Source organism: Echinops telfairi, unplaced genomic scaffold (genome assembly GCF_000313985.2).
Source record: "Echinops telfairi isolate 266 unplaced genomic scaffold, ASM31398v2 ScPeMD7_31;HRSCAF=116, whole genome shotgun sequence".
NCBI classification, from domain to species: domain Eukaryota; kingdom Metazoa; phylum Chordata; class Mammalia; order Afrosoricida; family Tenrecidae; genus Echinops; species Echinops telfairi.
The window spans coordinates 3492725-3519416 of record NW_022103928.1 but is presented as its reverse complement, the minus strand read 5'-3'; the positions used below and the strand labels follow the sequence as shown (position 1 = coordinate 3519416).

The window sequence follows — 26692 nt, the reverse complement described above, 5'->3', positions numbered from 1 at the left end:
TTATATATGAGTTGCTGTGGATTTGTTTTTCCAAAGTACCTAGACTAACTACTAAGTAGTTGCACAGCCTTGGGAAAATTTATAAACCTTTCAAATCCCTTGTATGGGCATCTATGAAATAAATTTTTTTCCCCTCTAAAAACGCCCAATGCTATTGTGAGGATTATCAAGGATGAAGCACTTGGCATGGTATATCAATCAAGTATGAATTTCTTCTTACTTCTTCATACATATGTGGGAAGTAAAACCCTGTATATGAATGATTTCAATTTCTGGAGATACTAAAAACACAATAATTATGAATAATAATATTTTTAACATAAATTAAAAGGACCATAGTTTCAGGGTACACCAAGTCAGCTGGCCTACAGTCGCATATAAAGACAAGATTCTACATACTACTTCAGTGAGTACCCACTAGAGTACTAGACGCTCATGAGCAGCCATCTAAGGTGCTACTATTTGTATCTCTTTGTCCAGAGGAAAGAAGACTAAAGAAATTTGGCAATGCACAGAAATAATTAGTCCAGATGGCCACGTGAACATTAATGTCAAAGATCCTGCACCCAGAGGAACAGAAGTGCGCCTAGCTACCACAGCCAACCACTCTGAAAGGGATCACATTATAAGGTCCTAGACAGATAGGCAAAAAATATCAAACAAAGTTTAAGATCATAAAAAGTGATCAGATTTATCTATCAGCTAGAAACTGTTGGAAGCCTTTAGTCACCTTTCAAGTTTGGAAATGAACTCAGTTCCATGGCTCTGTTTTCAAGCAAACTGACAAATCAGTAAGGGGAATAATAACACTAGTGAGTTACACACACTTTAGAATGATAAATTATTTGAGGTCAAAAGGTCAACATTCACCCAAGGCCAAATCTGGAACGGTTAGGAAAGAAGGAGGAATACAAACATGAAGCAAAACACACACACACACACACACACACACACACACACACACACACACAAAACTACCCATTAAAAAACAAACACACATTACCTTCAAGTAGATTCTGACTTTCAGTGAACTAATTGGACTATAACTACCCACAAGCTTTTAAAAACTGTATCTTACTAAGAGCAAATGATCAGCAGGTGAGTTCAAACTGCTGACCTTTGGGTTTGCAGTTGAGCTTTATAAAACTTTGCCAACGTGGCTCCATAAATATAACATCCATAACTTCATGGAAATTATAGGTCTAAGAAAATGAGTACACCCTCTTATTCCTATACAATATATCATTAGTGCACAATGTTTCTGAGTGCCTATAATCACTCAGTTAGCCTACAGTTCTCCACCATCACCTATGTGCTAGATGTACTTTCAAAGACCATGTTTCAGAGAACCATGCCATTATATAAAAGTATGAAGGGAGCATCACACTTACCCCGCCGATTTTCTCAAAGTGAGATCCGTCTTTCTTAAAATCTGTGAGGACCCCATTAAAATACCAGGTGAATATAATGTCTAACAGGGGGTCATGTTGCACCTGGCAAGGCAAAATGACACTCTCGCCAACTGAGACGTCCATGTTCAATGGTGCGAATGTTATTCTTGTTGGTTCTATTGGGAGAAAATGTGTTAAAGTGAAACTTTCACATCTTTACTATGATGAAAACAATTTTCAGAGCCAGATTGTTAATCATTGTGTGTATGTTTGTAAATACATATGGACAGATACATGTAAATAAAGTAGACAGTGCAATACATATTTCTTTAGATGCACAAATCTTTCTTATATGGATGATTTAGGTTTTTGTGCTAACATGGCTCCTAAAGGAACCTGTGGGGAGAATTCATGTCAATCAATCAGGTCACAGCTTCATTAGAGGATGACAAAGATAAATGGGCTTGCTGAAGGTAGGACATACTCTCTCTCTCTGCTTCATCTCCCTGTTGGTGAGCAACACAGCTGAGACCTGTCGGAGCACTGAAGATACCTTGGATCCACAAGACTTAGCACCTACCAGCCTTTGACCTTCCTGAATTTTGCATAATTGGATGTAGTTGTGTGAGTCTGAAGAGAAATTTATGGGCTAGTATCAGGCTTATGGATTTAATTTGGATTGGGTTGGAACTTAATTTCTTGATATCCAATTACTCCTTTCTTACTCATGTATTTGTCAATGAATTTGTTTTTTAAATTAACCTGGCCTAAAATATTTTGGTACCTTGGCAGTGGGATACTAGAGAAACTATTCATGAAGATGGAGAGTGGATGCTTGTCTTACCTCTGCCTCATGGCAGTATTATCTGGCTAGCTGGAAGTCAGTTATGGCCATGCAGTTTATTGGGTTGTTTTCTGGAAAGAACATGGGAAATTAAAGTGTTGGTTCCTTTCTTTGCTTGTTGTCTTTAGTTATTCCTGTCTGAAATGATGACAGTGAACGTGATTAATGTAAATTTTGAGCTCAGGGGGCAAAATGTCAGAAGGCCCACTCTGGCTTGATGCAGCCAGAGACCTAAGGCCACATTGCATACAAATAGTTTAGATAAGAAGGATTGAATTAGACTGTTTCAAGCTTAGATAAGAAAGTTTATTTTAGATAAGATAGTTTAGCTAGAAAGGATCAATTGGAATATTTTAAGGAGTTTAAGATCTGACTCTACTATGTTTATACTGATTCCTTCTACTTATTGTTATTGATTTGATAGAAATTATTATTGGGACATATTAAAGTAGAAAGCTTATAAGAGCACTGGCCTTCAGCCTTTAAATCGGATCTTCAGATTGGTATAGGACTGGCCTGCAAAGCATGCTTGGAAAAGATAGGCACAGCCTAATGCTTTGAGTGCTCAAGACATTTGCATCCCAAGATGCAATGCTTTGAGTGCTCAAGACATTTGCATCCCAAGAAATTTGCCTAGGGGGCTGTTGACAGACTGATGAAGGAAAAAGGAACCCTTGGGCTTTTTGAATTTTGAACTAGAGGTTTGTGGCTGAAACTAGAAAAATTTGGAACCATGAAGAATTTCTCCTCTCTAGGACTGAACATTAATGGGAGCCTGTGGGCAAGCTGAAATGCTTTCTAAGTGAGCACCTGTTGACTGGAAGTGGGAGAAATGCAATAATATAGAGAAAGGTTGAGTCTGGCCACTGACACCCATGGACCTGGTTCACATGGACTAGAGAAGACAAGAGTAGGTTGGCTGGTCTGAAGTTCATGACCCAGCCCAAGGGGACTAGGGTGGTTGAGAATTTGTGATGGGCCTTGGTCAAAAGGAAAAGGGGACAATGGGCAAAGGATGAAGCAAAGCAAGTTGAGCAGAACCGAACCTAATGAAGAAAACATTTTTGAGCCTGTGAATTGGTGCATATTGCTGCTGATTTTATGGCCAGCATGTCCCGATTTGACTTTGCTTATGGATGCAGACTCACAAGGTTCCAATTGGAAAGAGGATTCTTCACACCAATGAACATGCTTGTCTCCTCAGAGCACTGGGTTGATGTAAGAGGGCAGTACAGAGATTAGACATTCAAAATGGGGAGGATAAAGGCATGAAGCGGCTGGCTTAAAACTTTCATGGGTGGCGGAATATGTTTTTAAAAGTATAGGATTATTGTGTAGGTGTTCACATAACTGCATTGTGAAGCATAGAATTTTTTGTTTTTGTTTTTGCTTCTGAAGTACTATGTTTAAATGAGTTTGGCACATTTTGAGGTGAATGTAGTTTAGTTTTATCCTGTTAAGCACACGTATTATTTTACTATTTCCTTTGTTTTAAAAATTATATATGGCTGAGGGGCGGGTTGGCAAAAAAAATTATGTATGGCTAAAGAATTATGTACAAGTGTCAAGTTGGGAAGGGGTGGATTGTGATAGTTACTTTAGTTTATTTTTTTGGTATGCCAATACATGGGTCCCCTAGGAACATGTGGATAGAGTTTAGCCTAATCAATTAGGTTGCAGCTTGATTCAAGGGTGACTGAGATAAATGGCTGGCTGAAAGCAGGACACTCTCTCACTTGTCTTCACCATCCCACTGGTGATCCACATGGCTGAGAGTTGCCAAAACCTTACCATGCTTCCACCACCACTGAATCCAGAAGATTCTGCACCCACTGATCTTCTTAAATTCTCCATTATTGCATAGAGCTTTGTGAGTCTGAATAGGGATTTGGAGTAGTATTGGACTTCTGGACTTGATTTTGACAAGGCTGGGATGTTTTCTCAATATCCTATTATTCTAAAGCGCTTTCTTACACAGATGTGAGTGTCAATGAATTTGTTTCTCTAGGAAATCTGGCCTAACACAATGAGGCTAACAGTTTATGGGCTATCTGGGTCTAAAAAAATCAAAGTAACCTCAAAGTAACAAGGGTAATAAGACTATTACAAAACCCTTTTTAATCTTAATATTTTCTATTTTTCAGCAAAGTAAGGGATAGAAATACAGGGATTGAAAGAGGAAACCACTTGGTATATTTGGTGTATTCCACCAATTTTGAATGCCTTGCAAATACATTATCACCAACATATACAGACTTAAACATTTGAGAGGTTATCATAGGCTTGAAAGACGTTACACAAAAAGATAGAGTAGCTTTTTATTTTTCAAGGGGTTCTATGCTAAACTGTCACTTAATGTCTGTTTTATTGGCCTCCCATTTAAATGTCTATGTGCATATTTCTTCTCAAAGTCATCCTCACAAAGTTTCCATTCAGAGAGATTTGCACTTCTCAGGTTGCTACTTGTCCATTGCTCCTCCTCATTTTTCTCCCTGTTGGAGGAGACGTCCTGCAAAGAGTTGCAGATTGTACAAGTTGTCTGCCATTCTTCTATTAAATTTCCTTTTAAACACAGTATGGTCACCTTCCCACTTCCCAAATGACCTGCTTTCATCAGGATCACAAACAGACACCCTGGCAGTAAATTTCACTGGTAAATTTTGTAGTCTCATTTTACTTGACCTCAGAACCATCTGCTACACTAGATCATGGTCTTCCCTTGTTCTTTTGGTTGTTATTATTGCTTACCTCTGGAACACAAAGCTTGTACATTTCTTCTACCATGTGAGTCACCTCTGATGTGGTTCTTTTTACAGCCCTTTTCTTTTCTCAAATTTGTTAATGTTGAAATAACTCAAACTTAGTCCTTGGTCTTCTGTATTCTGTGCTTTCACCACTCCCTTCGTGATTTCATCTTTCTCTCTCGCTGCCATCTAGTTGAGGGTGGCTAGCAGTGACCCTGCAGGATGGGGTAGAACTGACCCTGTGAATTTCCAAGACGAACCCTTTAGGGAAGTTGAAAGCCCTGTCTTTTTCCTGAGTGATTTCATCTAGTCCTAACAATTCTCAATGTGTGTCTCCATCCTTGACCTTCTGCCCCAAATCCAAATGCATCCCTGACCATTCACCTAGGAGGTATAGATATTAATGTTTGTCAATGCTATTCTCCATTTTCTCTTTCAGAGCATAGATTCTCACCCTCTTTACTCCTTTGAAGTTATACATGATGCTGCAGGCAAAATTGGAAGACCTAAGGGGAATCCCAATTGTCCTCTTTCCCCTTGCAGAGTAATAGGCAATGTGTCAGATGATGGAGGTACTGAAACCTTTATTCCTAAGGGAGGACAGGTTGGCTGACCCACCTTGGCCTTGTAGTATGAAAAAAAAAGTATTCTTGTATTAAGATAATGAATTTCTTTATTATTGCAGACTACCCTAGTCTGTGTTGTGAACACAAAACCCAATTAACATATCAAACTCAACACCACCATAAAGGAGCTCACGATCTTTCTTCTTCCTCAAGATTGCTCAGTCTCAATCCTTCCCGATCTAAGTGTTTGGACTGTCATTCTCCCTGTTGCTGATCAAACACCCTTCTATCACCCTTTCTCCTGAACTTCACATCTACACTGTCAGCAAAGCCTGTTGGCTCTAGAAGCAGAACATATGTAGAGTCTGATCCTTTCTCATCCACTCTTTAGCAGTCATCCTCAATCGGCCCATTATAACTTCCTGACTGCAGCGCTGTAATAGGTTCTGAGACAACTTTAATTTTTACCCTTGGTTCCTTATAGTTTTTTCTCAGTAAAGTAGGCAGAATGGTTGTTAAAAAAAATACACTGCAGATCATGCCATGCTTCCTCACAACTTTGCACTGGTTTTGCCTTTCACTCAGATGAACAGCTACAGACCCAACAAAGGTCTTCTAGTTCCTTCCATAAGTGTTCCCTAGACATCTGTTGGCTTCCTCCCTCATATCCAGGAACTCTTTGTTCAAATGCTTCCTTTGAATGAGGCCTGCTCTGATCACCCCAGTGATGCTCTAACTAGTTTCTCCCCACATACTCCCCCTCTCTCAACTTTTGGGTAGTTTTCCCCTTCTAATTATTGGCTCATTTATTGCACCTTTTATTTTCTTTCTTTCTCTGGTAGAATGTGAGATACAGGAGGGCAGTGTTTATTAGTCAACTGCTAAAGCCCAAGTACCAGGAACATAGTGGGTGGCCCACATTTTTGTGTGTGTATGAAAGAATGAATAATCTATATATGTGGCTCTAAGCAATGCTTACAGATACCAGTGATTAAAAGATATTAAAACATATCAGTGATCATGAAAATGAAGAATTATACCTAAACTCTGTGGAATAGTTGAAGAGCATAAATAAAAAAATCTATATCAACTTTGATATTATTGGTTGTTATTGCCCATCCTTACAGCACAACTAATTTATTCACAGAATCACACTCTGCTGTGCTAAAGAAATATTAAGAATGGTTCTCTTGAATTTCATATCTTAAAAATAACACAGGTGCAAAGACACATCTACCTTCATATCAAACTGTGCGTTGTGAGAAACACAAACTTTCTTTGATCTTAAAAATTCAGCACAAGGAGTTTACCAACTAGCATTTAAGAAATGCACGCACCTGTCACAACTAAATGTGTTGCCCCATTTGCTTTTCCAAACTGGTTTTCTGCTATGCAGGTGTAAGTTCCAATGTCGGCTTTAGTTACATTGGCTATTTGTAGTCCTCCATCACTTAAAAAAGAGATTCTAAAGAAACACAAAATAGACAAATACAAGTATAAGGGTGGGTTTTTTTTCAAACAAATTGCACTACTATATCAGGTAAGTTACCTTAAACTAGTGTCCTTAAGCCATGGTAAACTAGCACTTTTCTTGGCAATAGAGAACTTTAAAAGTACGTTTACATACACACGTTTGGTTGAGAAAAGGTGCTCTATAAATTCAAACTGTAAAGGATATTTTTATACAGCATTATTTAAAAGTGTGACCACTTAACATTGCACCTAATTTCAGGATTGACATATCAAATCAAATATGTGTGAAATGGTTTCCAAAATTACATGGTGTGGTAAGATTGTTCACGTGCTGGCCTTGTCAGTGTGGAGGAAATGAAAAGTAAACATCATATCATGTCCCTTACATTCTAAATAATTCTTCTCCCATGAAGTCCACTCCCATCAAGCACAGCCCCACTCTTGGATACCCTATATGGGGCCTTGAAGGGTGTGAGTCTTTATAAGAACAAAACAGCCTCATCTTTTTCTCACTAAGTAGCTCTTGGCTTTTAATTGTTTACATTTTGGTTTGCAGTCCAACAATTACTAGACAGTGCCACCGGGGCTCCTTAAATTTTAAATAGTATTTATTATATATTGTTTAATATATACTTACTTAATACTATATACTATTCATATGTATAAACATACATAATATTTAAATTCTGAAAACTAAATTCACTACCTTCTAGTCAATTATGACTCACAGTGATGCTACGTGACAAGCTTGGACTGCCCCTGTGAGCTCCATGTATATGTGTGTGTATATACACATACAAACACACAATTGGATAGAGGATCCCTGGTGTTGTAGTGGTTATGCATTGTGCTGACATCCACATGGTCAGCAGTTCAAAGCCATTAGCAGCTCCTCAGGATGAAGACTGGGCTTTCTACTCCCATAGACAGTTACAGTCTTGGACACCCACAGGGGGTTGCTATGAGTCAGCAGTGGTTTGATGGCAGTGAAAGAAAGGGATACAATTGTATACACATTATCTAAAATGCAATTGTATATGTAAAGTATATTTAATTGAAAATAGTACATAAAACTTAAAAACCTGTCTGCCTTTCATTATAAATTGGGACAATTGCACTAGACCCAATCACAACTCGAACTTAAAATTTTGCAAAATATTTTTTGTATAGTAACCTGAGAGCTCTTGTTAGAACTAAGGCAAGCACGATGAACATAATTTTAGAGTTTCTGAGTATATACATAAAGTCCTTAATGTTTAATATATAATTAACTAAGGAAGACAGCAAAAAAAAAGAAGGAAGAACAATGCCTAGTAATCTGATCCCATACAATAAAAGAGAAGAAAAGCTATGAAGCTCAGCAACACACGAGGGTGCCTATGTCACAACTGACGTGACTACAACACATTTGCTTTCTTTTATAAAAGAGTTCAGAAGAGGCCCAGGCACGGTGGCAGCAAGATAGAAGCGCCTATTTTCAGGTAAATAATATTCTGGTGGGTGACATACACAATAAACAATTGCATAAATAATTATGATAATGTCATATTGTTCAGAAGTAATCTGGATGAGGCAGACATGGGATATAATAAAGTAGTTGCTTTAGGCATTGCTGACATACTAGGGTACTTCAGAAAAGTCTCTCAAAATAAGTGACATTGGAACATAAAAAGAAGAATGAATGAGATTATCCAGTAAAAAACATCATGATAAATGGAGCACAAATCCCATGACATTCTGCACTGGGAAAAGGTGCTGCACCGTAACTTTAAAATCTTACAAAGCAATGACGCCACTTTGAGGGCTAATGTGCTTTTGACTCAAGTCATGGTGCTTTCAATTGTCTCGTATATATGAGAAATCTGGATAATAAATAAGGAAGACTGGTGAAGAACTAATGCCTTTACTTTATGGTGGTGGCAAAGAATATTAAATATATCATGGATTGCCAGAAGAACAAACAAGGCTGTCTTAGAAATAGCACAGCCAGAATGCTCCTTAGCATCCAAGAGGACGGCCAGGCACCATCAGCTGTCTGCACCACATTTGTTATGCACCTGTTTTGTCTTCAGCGATCATGTCAGGAAGCTGAGCGTCATGGAATGCCAGGTTATTAGTACAAGTGTTCTTGCATTGAGGGAGTACTTGAGTAAAGGCCCAATGTCCATCTGTTACCTTAATACTTAAATGTAAATATATGTACATAGATCAATTTCCATATTGTTACATATATATATTTACATATGTACATGCCTGTATTTAGACCTCTATAAATGCCCATTAGCCTCCTAGCTCTTTCCTCTATTTCCTTTTATTTTCCTCTTGTCCCAAGATCGTGATCGGCCTTCATTCAGGATTCAGTAATTCCTCTGGGTTACATTGCCCTTGATCAAGCCCTATCAGCCATCCTATACCTTCCTCGCCATCAATTTTAGATCACTTGTTGTTCCCTTGTCCTTGGGTTTGTTAGCACCCACTTCCTTTCCCTTGTCTCCTTCTCTTCAGTGTCCCCCCAGAACCACTGGCCCATAGTTTTCTTCTTGAGATTGTTTGTCCCACCTATCTTTTCTAGATAGACATGCAGAGACAATAATAAGCACAAAAACAAGACAGAGTAAAACAAAATAACAAAAGAAAAACAAAACAAAACATCAAAAATAACAACAACAACCAAAAAATGACAAAAAAAGAGAAAAGCCTATAAATAGTTTCAGGTCTGTTTGTTGACATTTAGGAGTGTTTTTCCGGTCAAGTCTGATGGGGTGCCATGCCCTGGCCCCAAAGTCTATTTTTGTTTTTCCCCGGGGACTTCATTGTTTTTTTCCCTTGCTGCTCTGTTGCACACCCTTAGTGTTTCAGCACAGCTATCAAGATATATAGAATCTGAGGTCTTAAAGGCTTGAAGATAAACAAGCAGCAATCTAGCTCAAAAGCAACAAAGCTCACATGGAAGAAGCACACCAGCCTGTGTGATCATGAGGTGTCGATGGGATCAGGTATCTAAGACCCAGAACAATCCCATCTGTAGACAATTGGACATCCCCTCACTGGAGGGTCATAAGGAAGTGATGAGCCAGTCAGGGTGCAATATAGCATCCATAAACATACAAATTCCCTCTAGTTCTTTAATGCTTCGCCCCCCACCACTATCATGACCCCAATTCTACCTTACAAATCAGGCTAGACCAAAGCAGGTACAGATAAGAGCTGGAAACACAGGGAATCCAGGACAGATAAAACCCTGAGGACCAATAATGACAGTAGTGACACCAGGAGCTGAAGGGGCAGATGGGGAAGAAAAGGGAACTAATCTCAGTGATTTACATATAACCCCTCCCAGCAGCGCAGAGAAAACAAAAGTGAGTGAAGGGAGACATTGGTCAATGTAAGACATGAAAAAAATAATAATAATTTTATAAATTATCAAGGATTCTTGAGGGAGGGAGGGTCGGGGAGGAAGGAAAAAAAAACAAGGAGCTGATACCAAGGGCTCAAGTAGAAGGAAGATGTTTTGAAAATGATGATGACAACAAATGTACAACTCTGCTTGACACAATGGATGCATGTATGGATTGTGATAAGAGCTGTACGAGCACCCAATAAAATGATGAAAAATAAAAGAATTACAGAGGACAAGACTTTGTCTCCAGTACTTTGAACATATTACAAGGAGGGACCAGACCAGTTCCTGGAAAAGGATATCATGCCTGGTCGAAAATCAAAGAAAAAGTGAAAGGCAAGATAGACTGACACCTGGTTTTAACAATCGAGCAATGTTTTGTTCTTTTGTAAATGGAGTCGCTATCAGACATAACCTACTTGAGGGCAACTAGCAATAATAAGCTATCAATTAATTTCGTGTCTTTTTATTTACAAAAATGTTTATATTTTCTTGCTCTGAATTCCTAAATCATCACCATCCATGCCATCCATTTATCTTTTAGAATATCTAGCTTCTCCTATGATTCATATCTTTGATCGATGAGTGCTTTAATTATTTAAATGATGGAAGGTTTCTTTAATGAGGTTTGTAACCCCAGTGTCAGCATCACATCTGAGAAAACGTTAGCAAATAACAGTAGTCAATAAGTACCTTTTACTTTTGAGCCCTTTACCAGAATAGACAGGAAAGATACAGAGGTACTGGCCTCGAGCAAAAGATCTCAATTTAATCTCAACATATTATCTGAATTGTTGCTACGATTTTCCAGGTGTATGACAAGTATTTGGTTATGAGTATTATTCTGTACATAAATATAGAGGATATGTATGTATATACCTTTTAATTTTCCAATTCTTTATTCACTTGCATTCTGGTCACAAGTACTTGTTCAGAAGGTCACAGTGAATTCTAGCTAGCGCTCTGGACGGAACCATCTATGACTGCCTGTTGCTCACATAATTTGTTGTGTCTCTGCATATGAAGGTCTATTTCAAATGAAAGGGTTTTAAAATAATAGCCTAAAAAGCTCATTCAATACCATGTGACATTGTAGCTCAATAGAAATCCACACATTTTCATTATAAAAATGCAAGCTGGTCACTTTTTTTTAAAAGAGATGATCTAAGAATTTTTAGGGAATTTCCTTTATATCCTAGCTTATAGGAGTGTAAAAGAGCCCTAGTGGCATTATGGATTAAGCATCACATTGCTAACCTGAAACTGATGCGCACCCACTACCTGCTCAGCAGCCAAAGGATAGGACTATTTGTTCCCATGCAGAATTGCTGCCTCAGAAATCCTATGGAACTGCTCGACTCTACTTCTTAGTTTCTGAGTCTGAATAGATTTAACAGCAGTTGGGTCCTGTGTATCAGTGAACAAAGCTTATTTTAAAGCACTTAGGGCCTAAGAGATATTTTATTTTGCCAAAAACACTAAAATTTGCTGGAAAAAATACATGAAGATATACAGTGGGCCAATAATTAAGTGTTCAGCTGCTAACAGAAAGGCTAGTGGTTCAAACCCATTAGTAGCTTTGTCAAACAAAAAACAAGAGACCCCTAGTGATCTCTTCTCTACAATGACTACAGCCTAGGAAATTCTATGGGGCATTTATACTGTGTCCTACAGGCTTACTGTGTGTAGGAATTGCCTCAATGTTATGCAACAATTACATATTTTTATACAAACCTGGAGAAGGAAGGAGAGAAGACAAGAGGGAGTACTGCTATTGATAGCAATGTTTTCTTTGATTTTGACTGCTAATTCTATCAATAAAAGTTTTTGCCTTTGGCCCTCAGAGAGAACAGTCTTTGACCAATATCACTGTTCAATAAATTTACCTGTCATTATCATTTTTATTGCACATTTATTAGAAATCTCTATAAAGAAAATCTGCAAATAACTATCAAAATGTTCTGAAGACATTTACATGATGAGGAAAATTCACCCCTGTGAGTTTTAGGGTGAAGATAGAGATCTAAGTTCCTGGAAGCTGGGAAATAATTGCTTCTGTTTTTAGCAAACACTAACAAATTTTAAAACCTCTCTTTATTAAGTGAACAAATATTAAGCTCAAACTTAGATGTTCTGATTTGGGCACCATAAAATAGAAAGGCAATTTCCGATATTTTCTTATGCTGTAACATGTGTAACAAAGAAATTTTCTCTACACATGTAGAGCTCTTTGCAGCATTGAAAGAACTAGAAACCATTTAGCATAATTAAACAGGCAAACCTGTCTTTCTGACCATATCAAGCTGCAGAACAGTTTCAAGGACAAATCTAACTGCTTAGGAATCATGCAAAATCATGAAAAAACAAACATATTGATTCTCAAAGAATGTAGACTTTGTGTACATCGTAAAATGTTGAGTTAATTGGATAACTTCTTCTTAAATTGTTTCTTCCAGTAAATTTAAAGAGGTCCACAGGGTATTTTACACAACATAAAAATAACCAATATTCAGTAAATGGATGGAGTAATTGTTTCTCAATAGAAAACCTTCAATAACCCATGCCTCCCTACAGAGATCCAAAGTGAAAATTTTTATACTTTTTCACTATAAATTGCTTTCTAAGCTTCCTGGGAGATTTTTCTCCAAATGGAAGATGTAGATGTACATGATGAGGAAAATTCACCCCTGTGAGTTTTATGTAATATGTAAGCTGAAGATGTAGACGACAATGAGAGACTCTGATCTTGGCCCAAAAGGTTAGATAAAGATTTATAAGATAAACATCCAGACGTGTGGTACTCGGGTTCACTGTGAAAATGTGCAATTGAAATAAAGCACGGTGGCACTTTAACATCTTTCTCAGTTTTATAACATGCTTCTATATGAACAATTTTACTGGTCATCCTTTTTGAAGTAAAAAAGGTTAATTATTTCACTTAACTTTGTGCAGTCTATGGTTGATTTGGGATAAGTAAACAATTGTTCAAAGCTGCTCTACTGCCCCATGCTGTAATTCAGTGAAGGCTTTAGATTTATGGCTGTTAAAAACTCCCTTTAGCTCAGAAAGTATAATGTTGTCTAGGCAACATTGACCCGTAATTTATGATGTCTCTTCAGCATCCATAATAATACAGTTTGTTCTGAGATGGAAAAAGTGTGGAGCATTACATGCCAAGACTGAAATGCTGAAAATATTGTTTTCTCTCTGCTTATGTTCTGAATATTACGGTAATTTATTCAACTTGAATTTGAACAGACTCTCTGTGACTCTACATTTTCTCAAGAAGCATACCTCCGCGGAGATGAGATCACATGAGACTGCAATGATTAAACTGCTGTACAGAAAATAACAAGGCTATTTTGGATGGCACTTTCTGAGCACATATTCGAAGAGATGGATGCCTACAATTAGCTATAAGAGAAACGTACTCACAATCCATATATTACCTGATAAATAATGACTGTTAAAACAGCAAACATATATCAAACATGCATGAGAAAATAAATGGCAGAGAAAAAAGTACACGCTGTGTATGTTCTCATCACAGCTCCTCTCCTCCTCACCTGCTCTGCTAAAATAACTTCTCCCATTGAGGTCTACGATTACCAGCAAACAATATTCTGAAAACCTTAAAATATATTTTTTCTTTTAGCTGTACCACTTTGGGTTTCCTTCTTATGAGTTCCACGGGGCTAGGCTAGTGGTTTTTTGGTTAGAAATTATCCCAGAAAGGAGAGGCAGGGTGGGGAAGGATCATTATCTTTGAGGAAGCACAGGGAAAATGAGATGTGGCTTTGCTATTTTATTGGACACAGAACAGGCACGTCATATAAAGAGAATCAACAGTAAATATTTGCTTCACTTTTACAAGTTCTTCCAGAACGCCTGTCCTGGCTAATACATTTGCCACTATGCTTATTCTATGACAAGAGCTCAATTCAATAGCGTTTCCTTCTAAATGGGACCGTGCTTAAAGAAGGAAAGACCTCAAAAAGAATTTCTAATTTGAAAGATTACATCAAATTGATGTGTAATTAATTCATGAGGCTTAGGCAATAACAAGTTAGAGACATTTGCATCTTTATACAGGAGAATGCCTTCCAAAGTCAGCAATGACTAGATAAATGCATCAGTACAGTAACAAGAAGATAAACAGGAACTGATTTCCCATGTTTTCAGAGGTATTAAATATTAAATTAAAAGGAGGAAAAAATGGATACCATTCTTCTCTTCTTGAGAGACAAATTTGGGGGTCAACGCAATGGAAACCAAGGGTTCTCAGAATTCATCCCAGCACTAGTCAACTTTAACCTTCTGGGATACAAACCGATAACCACTCACTTTCCACAAACGACATGGGTAAGAGGATAGTGGAACATATGGGGACGTCTCTAATTCTTACAAGTAACTAAATGATCAACTAATATTACCTGTGGTTCAAATCCACGCAGAGGCATCTCGAAAAAAAGGCCAGGCAACCAGCTATAAAAGGGTCTGGTGATGAAAACCTCATGGAATGAAGTTGCGGCACAGAAAGGGTAGACATGAGTCTGAGTTGATTTGAAAGCAACTGTCTGGTGAAAGAGTGGCAGCAAATGGCTGAACTACACCATGAAGGTCTTCTTCACTCATAAGCTGTATACTTCTGGGAAGGGGGCGAAGAAATGCCCAGTGGAACTCCAGTGGATCTCATTTAACATCGAGAACAAAAGCCACTTCAAACAATGTTTACATGTGAGATGCTTACATTATATATTTAAGTGGAATAGTTAGCAACTCAAGGGACATCTGACAGATTCATGCATATTTTATACTGTATACCTTTTTTAAAGTTTTTTTTCTTTAATTCTTTCAGTTTAAGCTCTACTGTTCTTCATTCCTGGCTTTCTAAATATAGGTCTTTAGACATTTCATTATATCATGTATATCAAAAATGGGGAACACCTATTTGACTGCCCAGAACTGACTTTAGTAATCTTTACTTGACCCATACTTTAGTAACCAACCCTCTGATTTAATCCTTTGGGACATGATCGTTTCTCTATCATACAGATCCCTGTTGAAACTATGATCAAGGTTCTTATTTTATCCTAGATGGGGTGTAGAAAAGTGACACACTGTTGGTTCTCAGATTTTCCATGCACAAGTCAGCTAGAGGGCCCATTAAAATCCTCACCGCTGGAACCACCACTGAAGTAGGAATGCAGCCTGAAGAACTGTATTTCAAATTTCCAGGTGATGCTGGAACATTTATACAGAGAAAGTTTATTTTAAGCTTTATACTTTCCAGACTTTGATTTAGTACTCAAAGGCAAAATGAATGGTGAGTTCATTCACTGCTGATCTTACCTGGGGAGATGGTACAAGCTCTATTGCCTGGATTCCCGGAGCAATCCAAGTTTAGGTACATTCCTATATCAGTTACTGTAATTCATTTAATTTTGTGAAATTTCCTTAAAACAATTCTCTGCCAAAATATACATAAATAAAAACAAAGTACAAAACTCAAACTCACGAACATTGAGCTGATTATAACTCAGTGACCCTGTCGGTACCATAGACATGCCGCCGTGCATTGTTTTTGCAACTGTTATCTTTCTCATGTGGAGCAGTGAGTGAATGTGAACTACTGCCTTTCAGTTAGAAGTCCACCGTTAAACACACTGTGCCACTAGAGCGCTATGTTTTATCATAATTTCAAAACTGTGCATGGAAAAATAGCTTTGGTCCTTAAGTGGCACAAAGGATTTGAACTCTATTATAGTTATTTGCTTTTTTTTAATGCTTTTTGAATTGTTCAATAGTTTGTCCAAGGAATCTTTCATTATTGAAACTTGAGGCTTGCATTTTTTCTTTAGTTCTTTCAGTTTAAGATATCTAAGTGTTCTTCATTTTTGGCTTTCTAAATATAGGTCTTTATACATTTCATTATAAGATTTTACTTTGTCTTCTCTAGCTGCCCTTTGAAAATCTCTGTTGAACTCTTTCACTTCATCACTTCTTCCAACTGCCCTTGCTATGCTCTGACTAAGAGTACTTCAAGAAGCAGAACGGGCAAGAACCAGTCGTCCTGGCAGGAGAAGTTCAAGCTTCACAGAAAGCTTGACCTACAAAACAAGACTCCAGCAATTGAAATGCTTCAACAAGTGGATGAAGCCTTAGAGGCACTGCTGAAACTTTGTGAAAGACAGCTACTTGTTCAGTTGATTTCAGGAGATCTGTATTTGTACCTATTCCAAAGAAAGGCGTTACCCAAGAGAATGCTCAAAGTATAGAACGATATCATTAGCATCATACGCAAGTAAAAGTTTGCTGAAGTTCATCCAGCAACAGTTGCAGCAGTACACTGACAGGGAGCTGCCAGAGGTTCACATCAGACTCAGGAGAGGATGCGGAAAAACAGGTATCATAGCTGATGTCAGAAGGATGTTGTTGGCTAAAAGCAGAGAATGCCAGAATGATGTTAACTTGTATTGATAATGCAAAGACAATCGACTGTATGGATCCTAACAGATGCTGAATAGTCTGGAGAAGAACAGGAATTCCAGCATACTTAATTCTCATGTGGAACCTGTGGTGGATCAGAAGTAGTTGTGCATGCAGAACAAAGCATACTGAATGGTTTCAAATCAATAAAGGTGTGTGTTGGGATTAGAGCCTCTCACCATATATCATCAATCTGAATGCTGGGCAAATAATTAGAGAAGTTTGATTTTTATGAAGAAGAATGCAGCAGCATCAGGACTGGAGGAAGGCTTATCAACAAATTGTAATATGCAGATGACACCACCTTGCTTGCTGAAAGTGAGGAGGATTTAAAGCACTTGCTGATGAAGGTCCAGGATTGTGTTCTTCAATATGGATTACAACTCAAAGTAAAGAAAATAAAAATCTTCACAACTTTACCAGTAGGTAACATCATGAGAAATGGAGGAAAGATTGAAGTTACCAATGATTTTGTCCACAATCGATGCCCATGGAAGCACCAGTCAAGAGATCAAACAATGCATTGCATCAGGTACATCTGCTGCACAAGATCTCAACGTGTTGAAAATCAAGGATTTACTTTGGGGACTAAGGTATGCGGATCCAAGCCTTTTCACGTTCAATCACCTCATATGCATGTGAAATGTTGATAAGGAAAACCAATGAAAAATTAATGTAGTGAATAATGGGGTTGGTGAAGAATATTGAAAGTACCATAGACTGCCAAAAGGAAAAAAAAAAATCTCTGTGGAAGAAGTACAATAAGAATGCTCCTTAGAGGCAAAAATGGGAGACTTCATCTCAAATACTTTGACCATGTTGTCAAGAGAGACCAATCCTGGAGAAGGACATCGTTCTTGGTAAAGGAGAGGGGCAGCAAAAAAGGGAAGATTTTCAATAAGATGGATCGACCCAGTGGCTGCATCTTTGGTTTCAAAAGTGCAAACAATTATGAGGCTGGCACAGGATTAGGTAGTGCGTTGCTCTTTTGTTCACAGTTATCAGGAGTCAGGACCAACTTAAAGGCAGCTAACAACATCAGCAAAAATAACACACCTATTTGCCGTGGAATCATTCAGATTTCTAGTGATCGTTTGTCTACTCTATAAAACTTCCCCAAGCCCTCTGCCAGTGATTAGTCCCTCTTGATGAGATGCCCACAGTTGGCGGGACAAAGCCCTGCTAAGCTTGCTCCTGTGGAGCAGACTCATGCTACTTCCTCCAAGACAGATGTGTTCATTCTTCGACCCATCCATGGGATGTTTCCCCAACACCACAATTTGCAAGTGTTTGCCACCAAAGGCTGGCAGTTCAAAGCCACTCAGCAGTGCTGTGGGAGAAAGGCCCAGTGATTCCAGAAAGATTACAACCAAGAAATCCAGTGGGACAACTACTCTGACATATGTAGCAGACTGATCACGAGCTGGAATCGACTGGATGACAACAGGTTTGCCTTTTGGATTTATTGATCCATTGATATTTAAGCGGCTCATGTACATTTTATGCAGTACGTCTATCCTTTCTGAGACTCAACGTTGTTTGAGCACTTGAAAATGTTGACAATTTGCTGTGTAGGACAGACAAAATCATAACAGCAATAGTAGTTTTAATCAATTTTGGAAAGAATGATCTCAGGAACTGTTTCATTAGGAGAATGACTGTGTCTTTCCTTCTTAGGTTAGGGATCAGGCTTGGAATCTCAGCTTGCAATTCAATTCACCCAGTGACAGAGACTCACTTTGAGACCTTTGGACCTGCTTGTCTGTGATGCTTTCATGCTAGCATTTATTGAGAGTTTCTTACATGAAGATTGTGGCAGCTACAGCCTTAGAACATATCTACCAACAAATGAGAGTGGTAATGCTGAATCTCAAGAAGGTGGGCTCTTCAGTTCATTCATAGAGAAGACTGCAAGGCTGGCCTCAGCTTGAGACATGATGCCTCCCCTAGAAAACAGTGCTACAGAGGACAGTATTGAAGGGAGAGTTCAGGGAGAGCTGCCTGCCTGATCCTCCCACATGGGGACAAACTAAAAGGGAAGGTGACAGACCAACAATGGGAGCAAAGCCACAAATTCCAAGAGGAATCCCAATTGGAGGCTTCTGCCTCAGGGGGCAGTGCTTGGCACCTCATCTGAACTGATTGGGGGTTGCTCACAAGGGACCATATTGAAAGGTTCAGGGGGAGGGGGGAGAGACTGGGGCTGTGGTGCACTAGATCACTCCATCCCTGCCTGCATGGAAGAGCAATAGGAGGAGCGTCTTTTTGTGAGGGATGCAGGGGACTGAAATGGACAAGTGTTGTTGGGTGAGCGGGCCCTGGGATACGGCATCCTGAGAGAAATAGAGACTTGACTGATGGTTTACAATGTGTCCTCTCTATTGAACAGAGATACTCATCTATTCCGGGACAAGATAACAGTTAGACTAGAACTATTTGTATGGTCCTACTTTCTTTTTTCTACTGGTTTTGCTTGTTTCTTCTTCTTTTTTTAAAGAATTTAATATAGGCAGGATAAGAAACCCAAAGGTGACAACAACTGGACCTACAGTATTGGAGGGGGCCGCATAGGAGGGGCTTACGTTATGGAAGAGGTGGGGGGGAGGGAGCAGTGAGCCAATAAAGACTGAGTCAGGAGAATAGCAAGTGTTCTAAAATCGGTGGTGAGGAGGGTGAAGAATTCCTGGTCATATTGGATCAATTGAAACATATCCAAAAGGGATTATGGAGAGGTGAATGATGGGTAAACCTGATGGTAGGGCAGGAGGAAAGCAAGGGGAGGGAACAAAGTAAGAATTATATACATAGGTATAAATATAGATATGTAAATATATGATATATGCACTTGTCCATGTATGTATACATACACACACACACACACACACACACACATATATATGTAATTATAACAAGGAAACAGATGGACGTTGGGCCTCAACATAAATCTCACCTTAGTAGAAAAACGGTTTGTTCTAATAATGTGGCACTGTATGATTCTCACCTTCCTGATACAATCACTGAAGACAAAATGGGTGCATAAGCAAATGTGGCAAAGAAAGCTGATGGTGCCCAGCTATCGAAAGATTTAACATCTGGGGTCTTAAAGGTTTGAAATTAAATAAACGGCCATTTGGCAGTAAAGCAACAAAGCCCACATGGAAGAAGCACACCAGCCTGTGTGTCATGAGGTGCCAACGGGAATACCTATCACAAATTCAAAAACAAGCAATAAAATTGAAGTGAAGGAACATGGGCAAAGTTGAGACCCTAAACCCACCTGTAAAATAATTGGACAGTTCCCGGCAGAAAGGCCACATAGAATGGATGATATTTCTAGGGTCTCTTCGCACTGATGAAATACATAACTATCTTATAGATCTGTAATATTTCCTTATCCTTACCATTATGAACTTTGTTTAACCTCATTATTCTCCCCAGACCTGCATCTTGTCAGACCATTTATATAATTAAGATAGTTCGATGCATAAAAGCCAAGATAGATAACCCTTCAGAAACAGTAATGGGAGCAATGATTCCCTGAGGGTATAGGAAGTGGCAAGGGAGTGAGGTGGGTGGGTGGGACTGATAACATTGAGGACTATATAACCCCAAGCAAGGGGTATGAAAAACTGAAGTGCAGGTGAAAGGATACATTGCACCATATAAAATGTAGCAAAAAAACCCCAAACAACCCAATAAGATATAATATTATAATTAGGGTTCTTTGGGGGTAGGGCTAGTGAGAGATGGGATAAAGAGGAGCTGATATCAAGGAGTTCAAGAAGAAAGAAAATGTTATGAAACTGAGGGTGGGAGCAACTGTACAATTATTTTTGATCTAACTGAAGTATGGATTGCTACAATATCTGTAAGAGCTCCCAATAAAATGATTAATTAAATAAATAGTGTGTGCTCTTCAATTACTCATTTATACGCAAACTATATCAATGTCAATAATGGCTTTCTGGGGAAAATATCAGTTCTAATAGCTTGTACATTCTTGCATGTGCACAGATGAAGCCCGCAACTATTCTGACACAAGTTTAGATGACTTGCTATACTGTAACTGAGACAATATAAACTTCAATGCTGGTTCAATGGTCTCTTAAAGCCTTTGACTTTTAATTTCCACAGCAGCACATTCTCTGTACCTAAAATTCTGGATACCTAGCCTTGAAATAATTTCCACACCAAGTCTATTAAAAACCGAAATATCAGAAATAATATTTTTTCCTAAAAGTAATGTAATTCATCTGAAACTTAAGTTTCAATACTAAAAGGCAAGATTGAAATGATCAGATATTGAGGGAAGTCAGGGGGGAAAAGTCAGTTTCATTAAAACTCATTAAAGCAGAAGATTAGCAAAAAATAAGTCGACCCTTATAAGGACGGATTGTCTCAAAGGCTGCAGCAGTGCCCTCCAACACAGCCACCCTGAGAGGGTGACACGCTGTATGGCAGTGCTTCCTTCTGCTGCACATGATATTTTCATGAATGGGAACCTACGTGATGACACCCAAGGACAATTAATCACAATAAAATTGCTAATTTAAAGGTATACTTATTTTACCTTTCCTACATCTCTCTTTTCTTTTTTTTTAAACAGAGGGTTGATTTTTATATCCTCACACTTCATGATAGGCATTTATACGGAAAAGACACTCACATTTTCCCAAAGAAACCTTTCTACAGTGAAATCTAGGGTAAGGCTAGACTGTAAAATAATACAAGTGAGACATGGAAGTGAAAATCTGGTTAGGTACAAAGAGTGTTAGGCGGCAGCAATGGTAACTCGTGTTATAAGTTCATTAGAACATATACAAACATTGAAATATGAGCAGCTCTGCTGCAGGCATCAGAATGTGGGAGACAGCAGACAGCACGACCAGGGTGCAGGTTTCTCCTCGGAAAATGAGATGCTGTGGCAGCGGGGCCTCCCTAAGCTCATCATCCTCAGAACCATCAGTACACCCACTCGGCTGTGTTCCGAGGATGCCGAAAACGTGCTAAAATGTATTACCATATTTGTAGTAGAAAAATCTATGATAAATCTATAAAAAGCAATTTCATACACTCCTAAAAAAATAGTTGCTATAAATGAAATCAGAAAATTACAGGTAATTTTAAGAGACTGGTAGGAGCACTTTACCCAATAAGCAAGGTAAGCACAGGCATACTTATGCTTATTTACTAATTTGTAATGAATAGTTTCACATGGGTTGTAAAGTTACTCACTACAGATAAGTAAAAGTAAAACCATGCTAACTTTGTTTATCCGGTGTTCTGTCCCTGACAGGGATTGCAAACTTGAAAAAAGGTTTTGATCTGTAGGAATGTGGGATCGAGTTGAAAGAAAGACACCTGCCAGTCATACCTAGACACAAACTCTTTCATACAGTGATAAAAGGTGAACTTGTTTGTAATAGACTAGCAATTTAGCAAAAGTAAACCTGTGCTTACTTTGCTTATTTGGAAATCCAATCCTGAACAAGAGAAGCTGTTCAAAAAAGAATAGAATTCATTCAAAAAAATATTTGTTGAGTACTTACAATGTGCTGTGTTTTTGAAAATATAAATATGAGTAAAACTAGCCCCTAACTTTACAAATCTACAGTTTAATGAGAAAAGGGCAGATGCATTGTTCATGCATGGTTTATCTTAGAATTCAATCTTGTGTAGGGCATTTTACATCTGAGGCACAAATCTTCCATCTCTATCTCCAAAATATACATGTATTCTTGTCTCCATTTCTACCAGTCACCTTACATCAAATTGTGATTCAATAGTAGAATTCTCACTTTCCTTGTAAGAAGATGCAAGTTCGATTCCTGGGCAATGCACCTCATGGATGGTCACCACCCATACGTCAAAGGAGGCTTGAAGATTGATAGTATGTTGTGCAAATTTCTGCAGAGCCTTCAGACTAAATGCCTAGAAAGATAGATTTGGTGGTCTTTGGATAGTCAGTTAATGAACATTTTGAGGCTAATGAAAATCAATGCCCAGTTGATCAGAGAGATGAAGCAGAGTTAGCAGTGTTCCATTCAGTTGTGCATAAAATCACCACGAGTGGACTGGGTAGCAGCTAATTCTTACTACTGCACTCAACTATAATTTGCCTCCAGCCAGATTTGCCCTTCCCTTTGTGCTCATGTCGATCCACTGTCTCACAGCAGCTGGGTGGTATTTTCACTGTACCTTGCTTTAAGACTGCCCATGACTTCTCATTTCAAGTAGAATAAAATCTACTACTTTGTTTGCTGTTATTTAAAAAATTTTTTCAGCAGTGTCATTGGCATATAAATCACATAGCATAAAATAGTTGAATCACATCAAGAAGAGTTGTACGATCATCAGCACAATCAGTTTTAGAACATTTTCTGCATTCTTGTAGTCATCATTACTTCCCCATGAAGCTTTAGGGTGAATTGCTCTGCATTAATAGTTATTTGGAAAAATAGGTGCTGAATAAGTATTTTATGAATCAAGGAATTTTGAAATGAGCAAATATTTATGGAGTAGAGATTGAGGATGCGCACACGGTAAGGGCCTTTCTTAATGCACCGCGTGATGAGACGTAACTGGACATGAGCCACAGAAGTACAACAGAAGCAAGGCCAGTCAATTTTTCAGAATCGCCTTGGGGATAACTTCCTGTCGTGAGTAACAATAAAGCTGGGGCTTGAGTGATTGGCAGGGGTCTCCTAGATAGAGCGAGAACGCATTCCAGGCAGAAGGGACTTATGGGATTAAAATAGAATGACATAAGAACTCTGCTTCGTTTTCCTTTCTTTTAAAAATTATTTAAGAGACCCTGAGATGAACCCTTGTGCTCTTGATAATGTCAAATCAGTCAGTATTCTTAGATAAAGGGAAGCTTTAAAAAAAAACCCTAAAATTAGCAGAAAAAATACAAAAGCGCTACATAATGACATTGCAAGATGCTACGATACTTTTACTATTTCTTTTAAAGTCTGAGTGAATGAAGAAATAGGGACTATTGCTTGAGCTGTGAGCATTTGCTTAAGGAATATTTGGGCTTGAGAAGTGGGATGTGACTGAAAGTACCTGATATATATAGATGTCCATGGCGGGAACTATAACACTTAGTTCTTACCATGGATAAGAATTAATTTACTCCATTTCAACAACACACTGGATTCTAATTTCCAGCACATTTAGATTTGATTAACTCACTTTCTATATTGAAATCATAACATGGATGTAATAATTCCTTTAAAAGTGCTATTTGGATGGAATATACTTATTTGACAAGGTTTTAATACTATACAACTGGGTGGAAGGGTCCACAACAGCAAGGGCTGTGCTTATCTTTCTTTATAAAACACTACGGCCACTCTACAGGTGGCTGAGCTATTGAAACAACATGAACAACATGATATTGAAAACAACATGAACAACAGTGACTTCCACTTTCATAGATGTTTACAACTACATCTACATGGTAGATGCTTAACATACATAGCTGCATTTTTGCACTTGCAACTAGAGACTTCTGGAGTTATTAAAAACAAACAAACAAACAAAAAGGAAGCCTCAAGATATGAGGGAAACAGGAAAGGGTCATAATTGGAAAAAATTTTTCCAAAGGAAATCTTACCCTTACTCTGTGTCTCAGGGAAAATTAGCTTGTTAGTCAAACACATACTAAGAGTGTGTGCCAAGAAAATGCCACTAACCAGATTGACTAACTCTGCCTGTTTTACAAACAAAGAAACCAAGACTCAGAGGTGAAGTAACTCATCTAACGCTACAGCAGTGGTAAATGCCATAGCCAAGATTTGACCCAGGTCTTCCGTGACCAACACAGGACTCTTTCCACATGTTAAATAAAGAGCAAATAAAACTTATATTTAACTTCCACAGACACAGATAATAATGTGCATAATAATTAGTACACTGCATGCCAATTAGACATAAATAATTCATGTAAATAATGATGCAAATGTACACACATTAGCTTAAGCTGCCTGGTGGTTAATAAGGAAGATTTGCAGTTATGGGCTGCGGGTAGGAGAGTAGAGTGTAGCTGAAAAGAACTGCTGATGAAACCTTCCCAAGAGCCCTGTCCCAAATCAACAGTCTTCCATTGCAGGGGCTCTTTTACCTTTCTCTTAAATCCTCTGCTCACTCTCCTCAAAGGTTATGGCAGTTTTGAGGACAAGTGTTCTTTTGCCTGCTTTCTTGGGCAAACATAAGGAAAAGGAGCTAGGATTTAAGGGTTGCATCTAGGGACAGAAGCCGTTCTGTTTTCTAAGACACACGCACGTTGAGAACATAATATCCGAGTATTATACTCTCTTTAAGAAAAGACCTTATCAACCTTCCACCTTTACCTCTTTTGAATACCATCCTCTATCTAATAAAGGACAGAGCTTAAGTTTTCCGAACCCTATGTGGACTTGCCATTTAGAATACATACACACATATATAGCTTCACTTCTTGTCTCTGCCGATCTGCTTAGATGGTATGTTTTTCTCTACTCTTTTGCTCTGACTGCACTTAAAGATCCTTCAAGAGTTGACTTCAGTGTCTCTTCCTTTAAAATGACTGTCTTTTTAGAGGTTTTAAAACATCCCTAAAACACACCTCCCTGCTGTGTTCTTCTGGTAAACATCCATACTACAGCCTGGACAATGACCAGTTTCTTCAGACGTATCCCAGTTTATACCTGCTCCTTGGAGGTTTGTTTTCAGTAGAAAAAAAACAAACAAACCATTGCCACCAAAATGATTCTGACTCATGATGTCCTCATGTGGATGGAAGTAGAACTGCTAATGCTCCCTAGGTTTTCTGACCCACTGGGGTGCAACCGACTCCATGGCACCTAATAACAACAGGTTCCCAGAGGCACCTCACTTCCCTAATGAGCCATCACCCAAAGGCACTGGCCTTGCTCTGCCCATAGTGGCCAAGAAGCCAACTACGCCATCAGTAGGTCTCCTAGTTCTGCTGCCTTGCTGTCTCCGTTTCTTTGCCTTTGCTTCTGTTTCTCAAGTGCTACATGCTTGTTTGTTTGTTTTCTCTTTTCTGTATCCTGGGTCTAGGAGGCTCCCAGCTCAGGGACCCAACATCCTAAGGATCTGCTCTACTCCTCTCTCTTCTTTCTGGATGGCCATGAATTTTTCTTTTCTGCCTCTAAGATGGCTTACTTTCAGCCTGTGAAGTTGGTAAAACTTAGAACTCACTCCCTCATTATGGTTTTATATACCTTATTTGTATATCCCACCCTACCACAAGATTCCATGCATCTTAGTTCAATCTTCTTGGTGGGCTACATTAACTTCATCTGTACAGTCCTACCCAATCATTTGGACATTTTTGTCTGGAGAGACAAGAACCTGAAGAAGGGCATCATACTTGGTAAAGTAGGGGGGCAGGGAAAAGAGGAAACTCCTCCACGAGGTAGACTGACCCAGTGGTTGCATCAATGGGCTCAACATAAAAGCAATTGTAAAGAGGGCACAGGACTGGGCAATGTTTCTTACTGTTGTACTTAGGGTTGCTATGAACTTGAACTGACTCAGTAGCACCTAACAACAACAGGGTCTGCAACGGCTGATATTTCAGAGGTAGGTTGTCTGCTGTCTTTGTTCCGAGGCACCTGGGTAGACTCAGACTTCCAACCTTTTGATGGGCCATTAGTATTACATGGCTCAAGGACTCAAATAATTAATAGCATCCAGTTGGTAGAATATTTTGCATGGATCTCAATCACGGTGTCTAGCTGGTGTAAAGGAAAGGATGGCTTAGTTTCCTCCTT

The 26692-nt window shown here is 38.7% G+C and overlaps 1 protein-coding gene across 1 annotated transcript in view; it reads right to left on the bottom strand.

The window, feature by feature from the left end:
- The window catches only part of CNTN3 (contactin 3), a 387846-nt gene that overhangs the window by 86503 nt on the left and 274651 nt on the right, over positions 1–26692 (bottom strand). The window contains exons 7-8 of the mRNA XM_045289985.1: positions 6883–7010; positions 1392–1567 (exon numbers count right to left, since the gene is read on the bottom strand). Coding sequence (XP_045145920.1) covers positions 1392–1567; positions 6883–7010 — 304 coding nt within the window. The remainder of the gene's footprint in view (positions 1–1391; positions 1568–6882; positions 7011–26692) is intronic.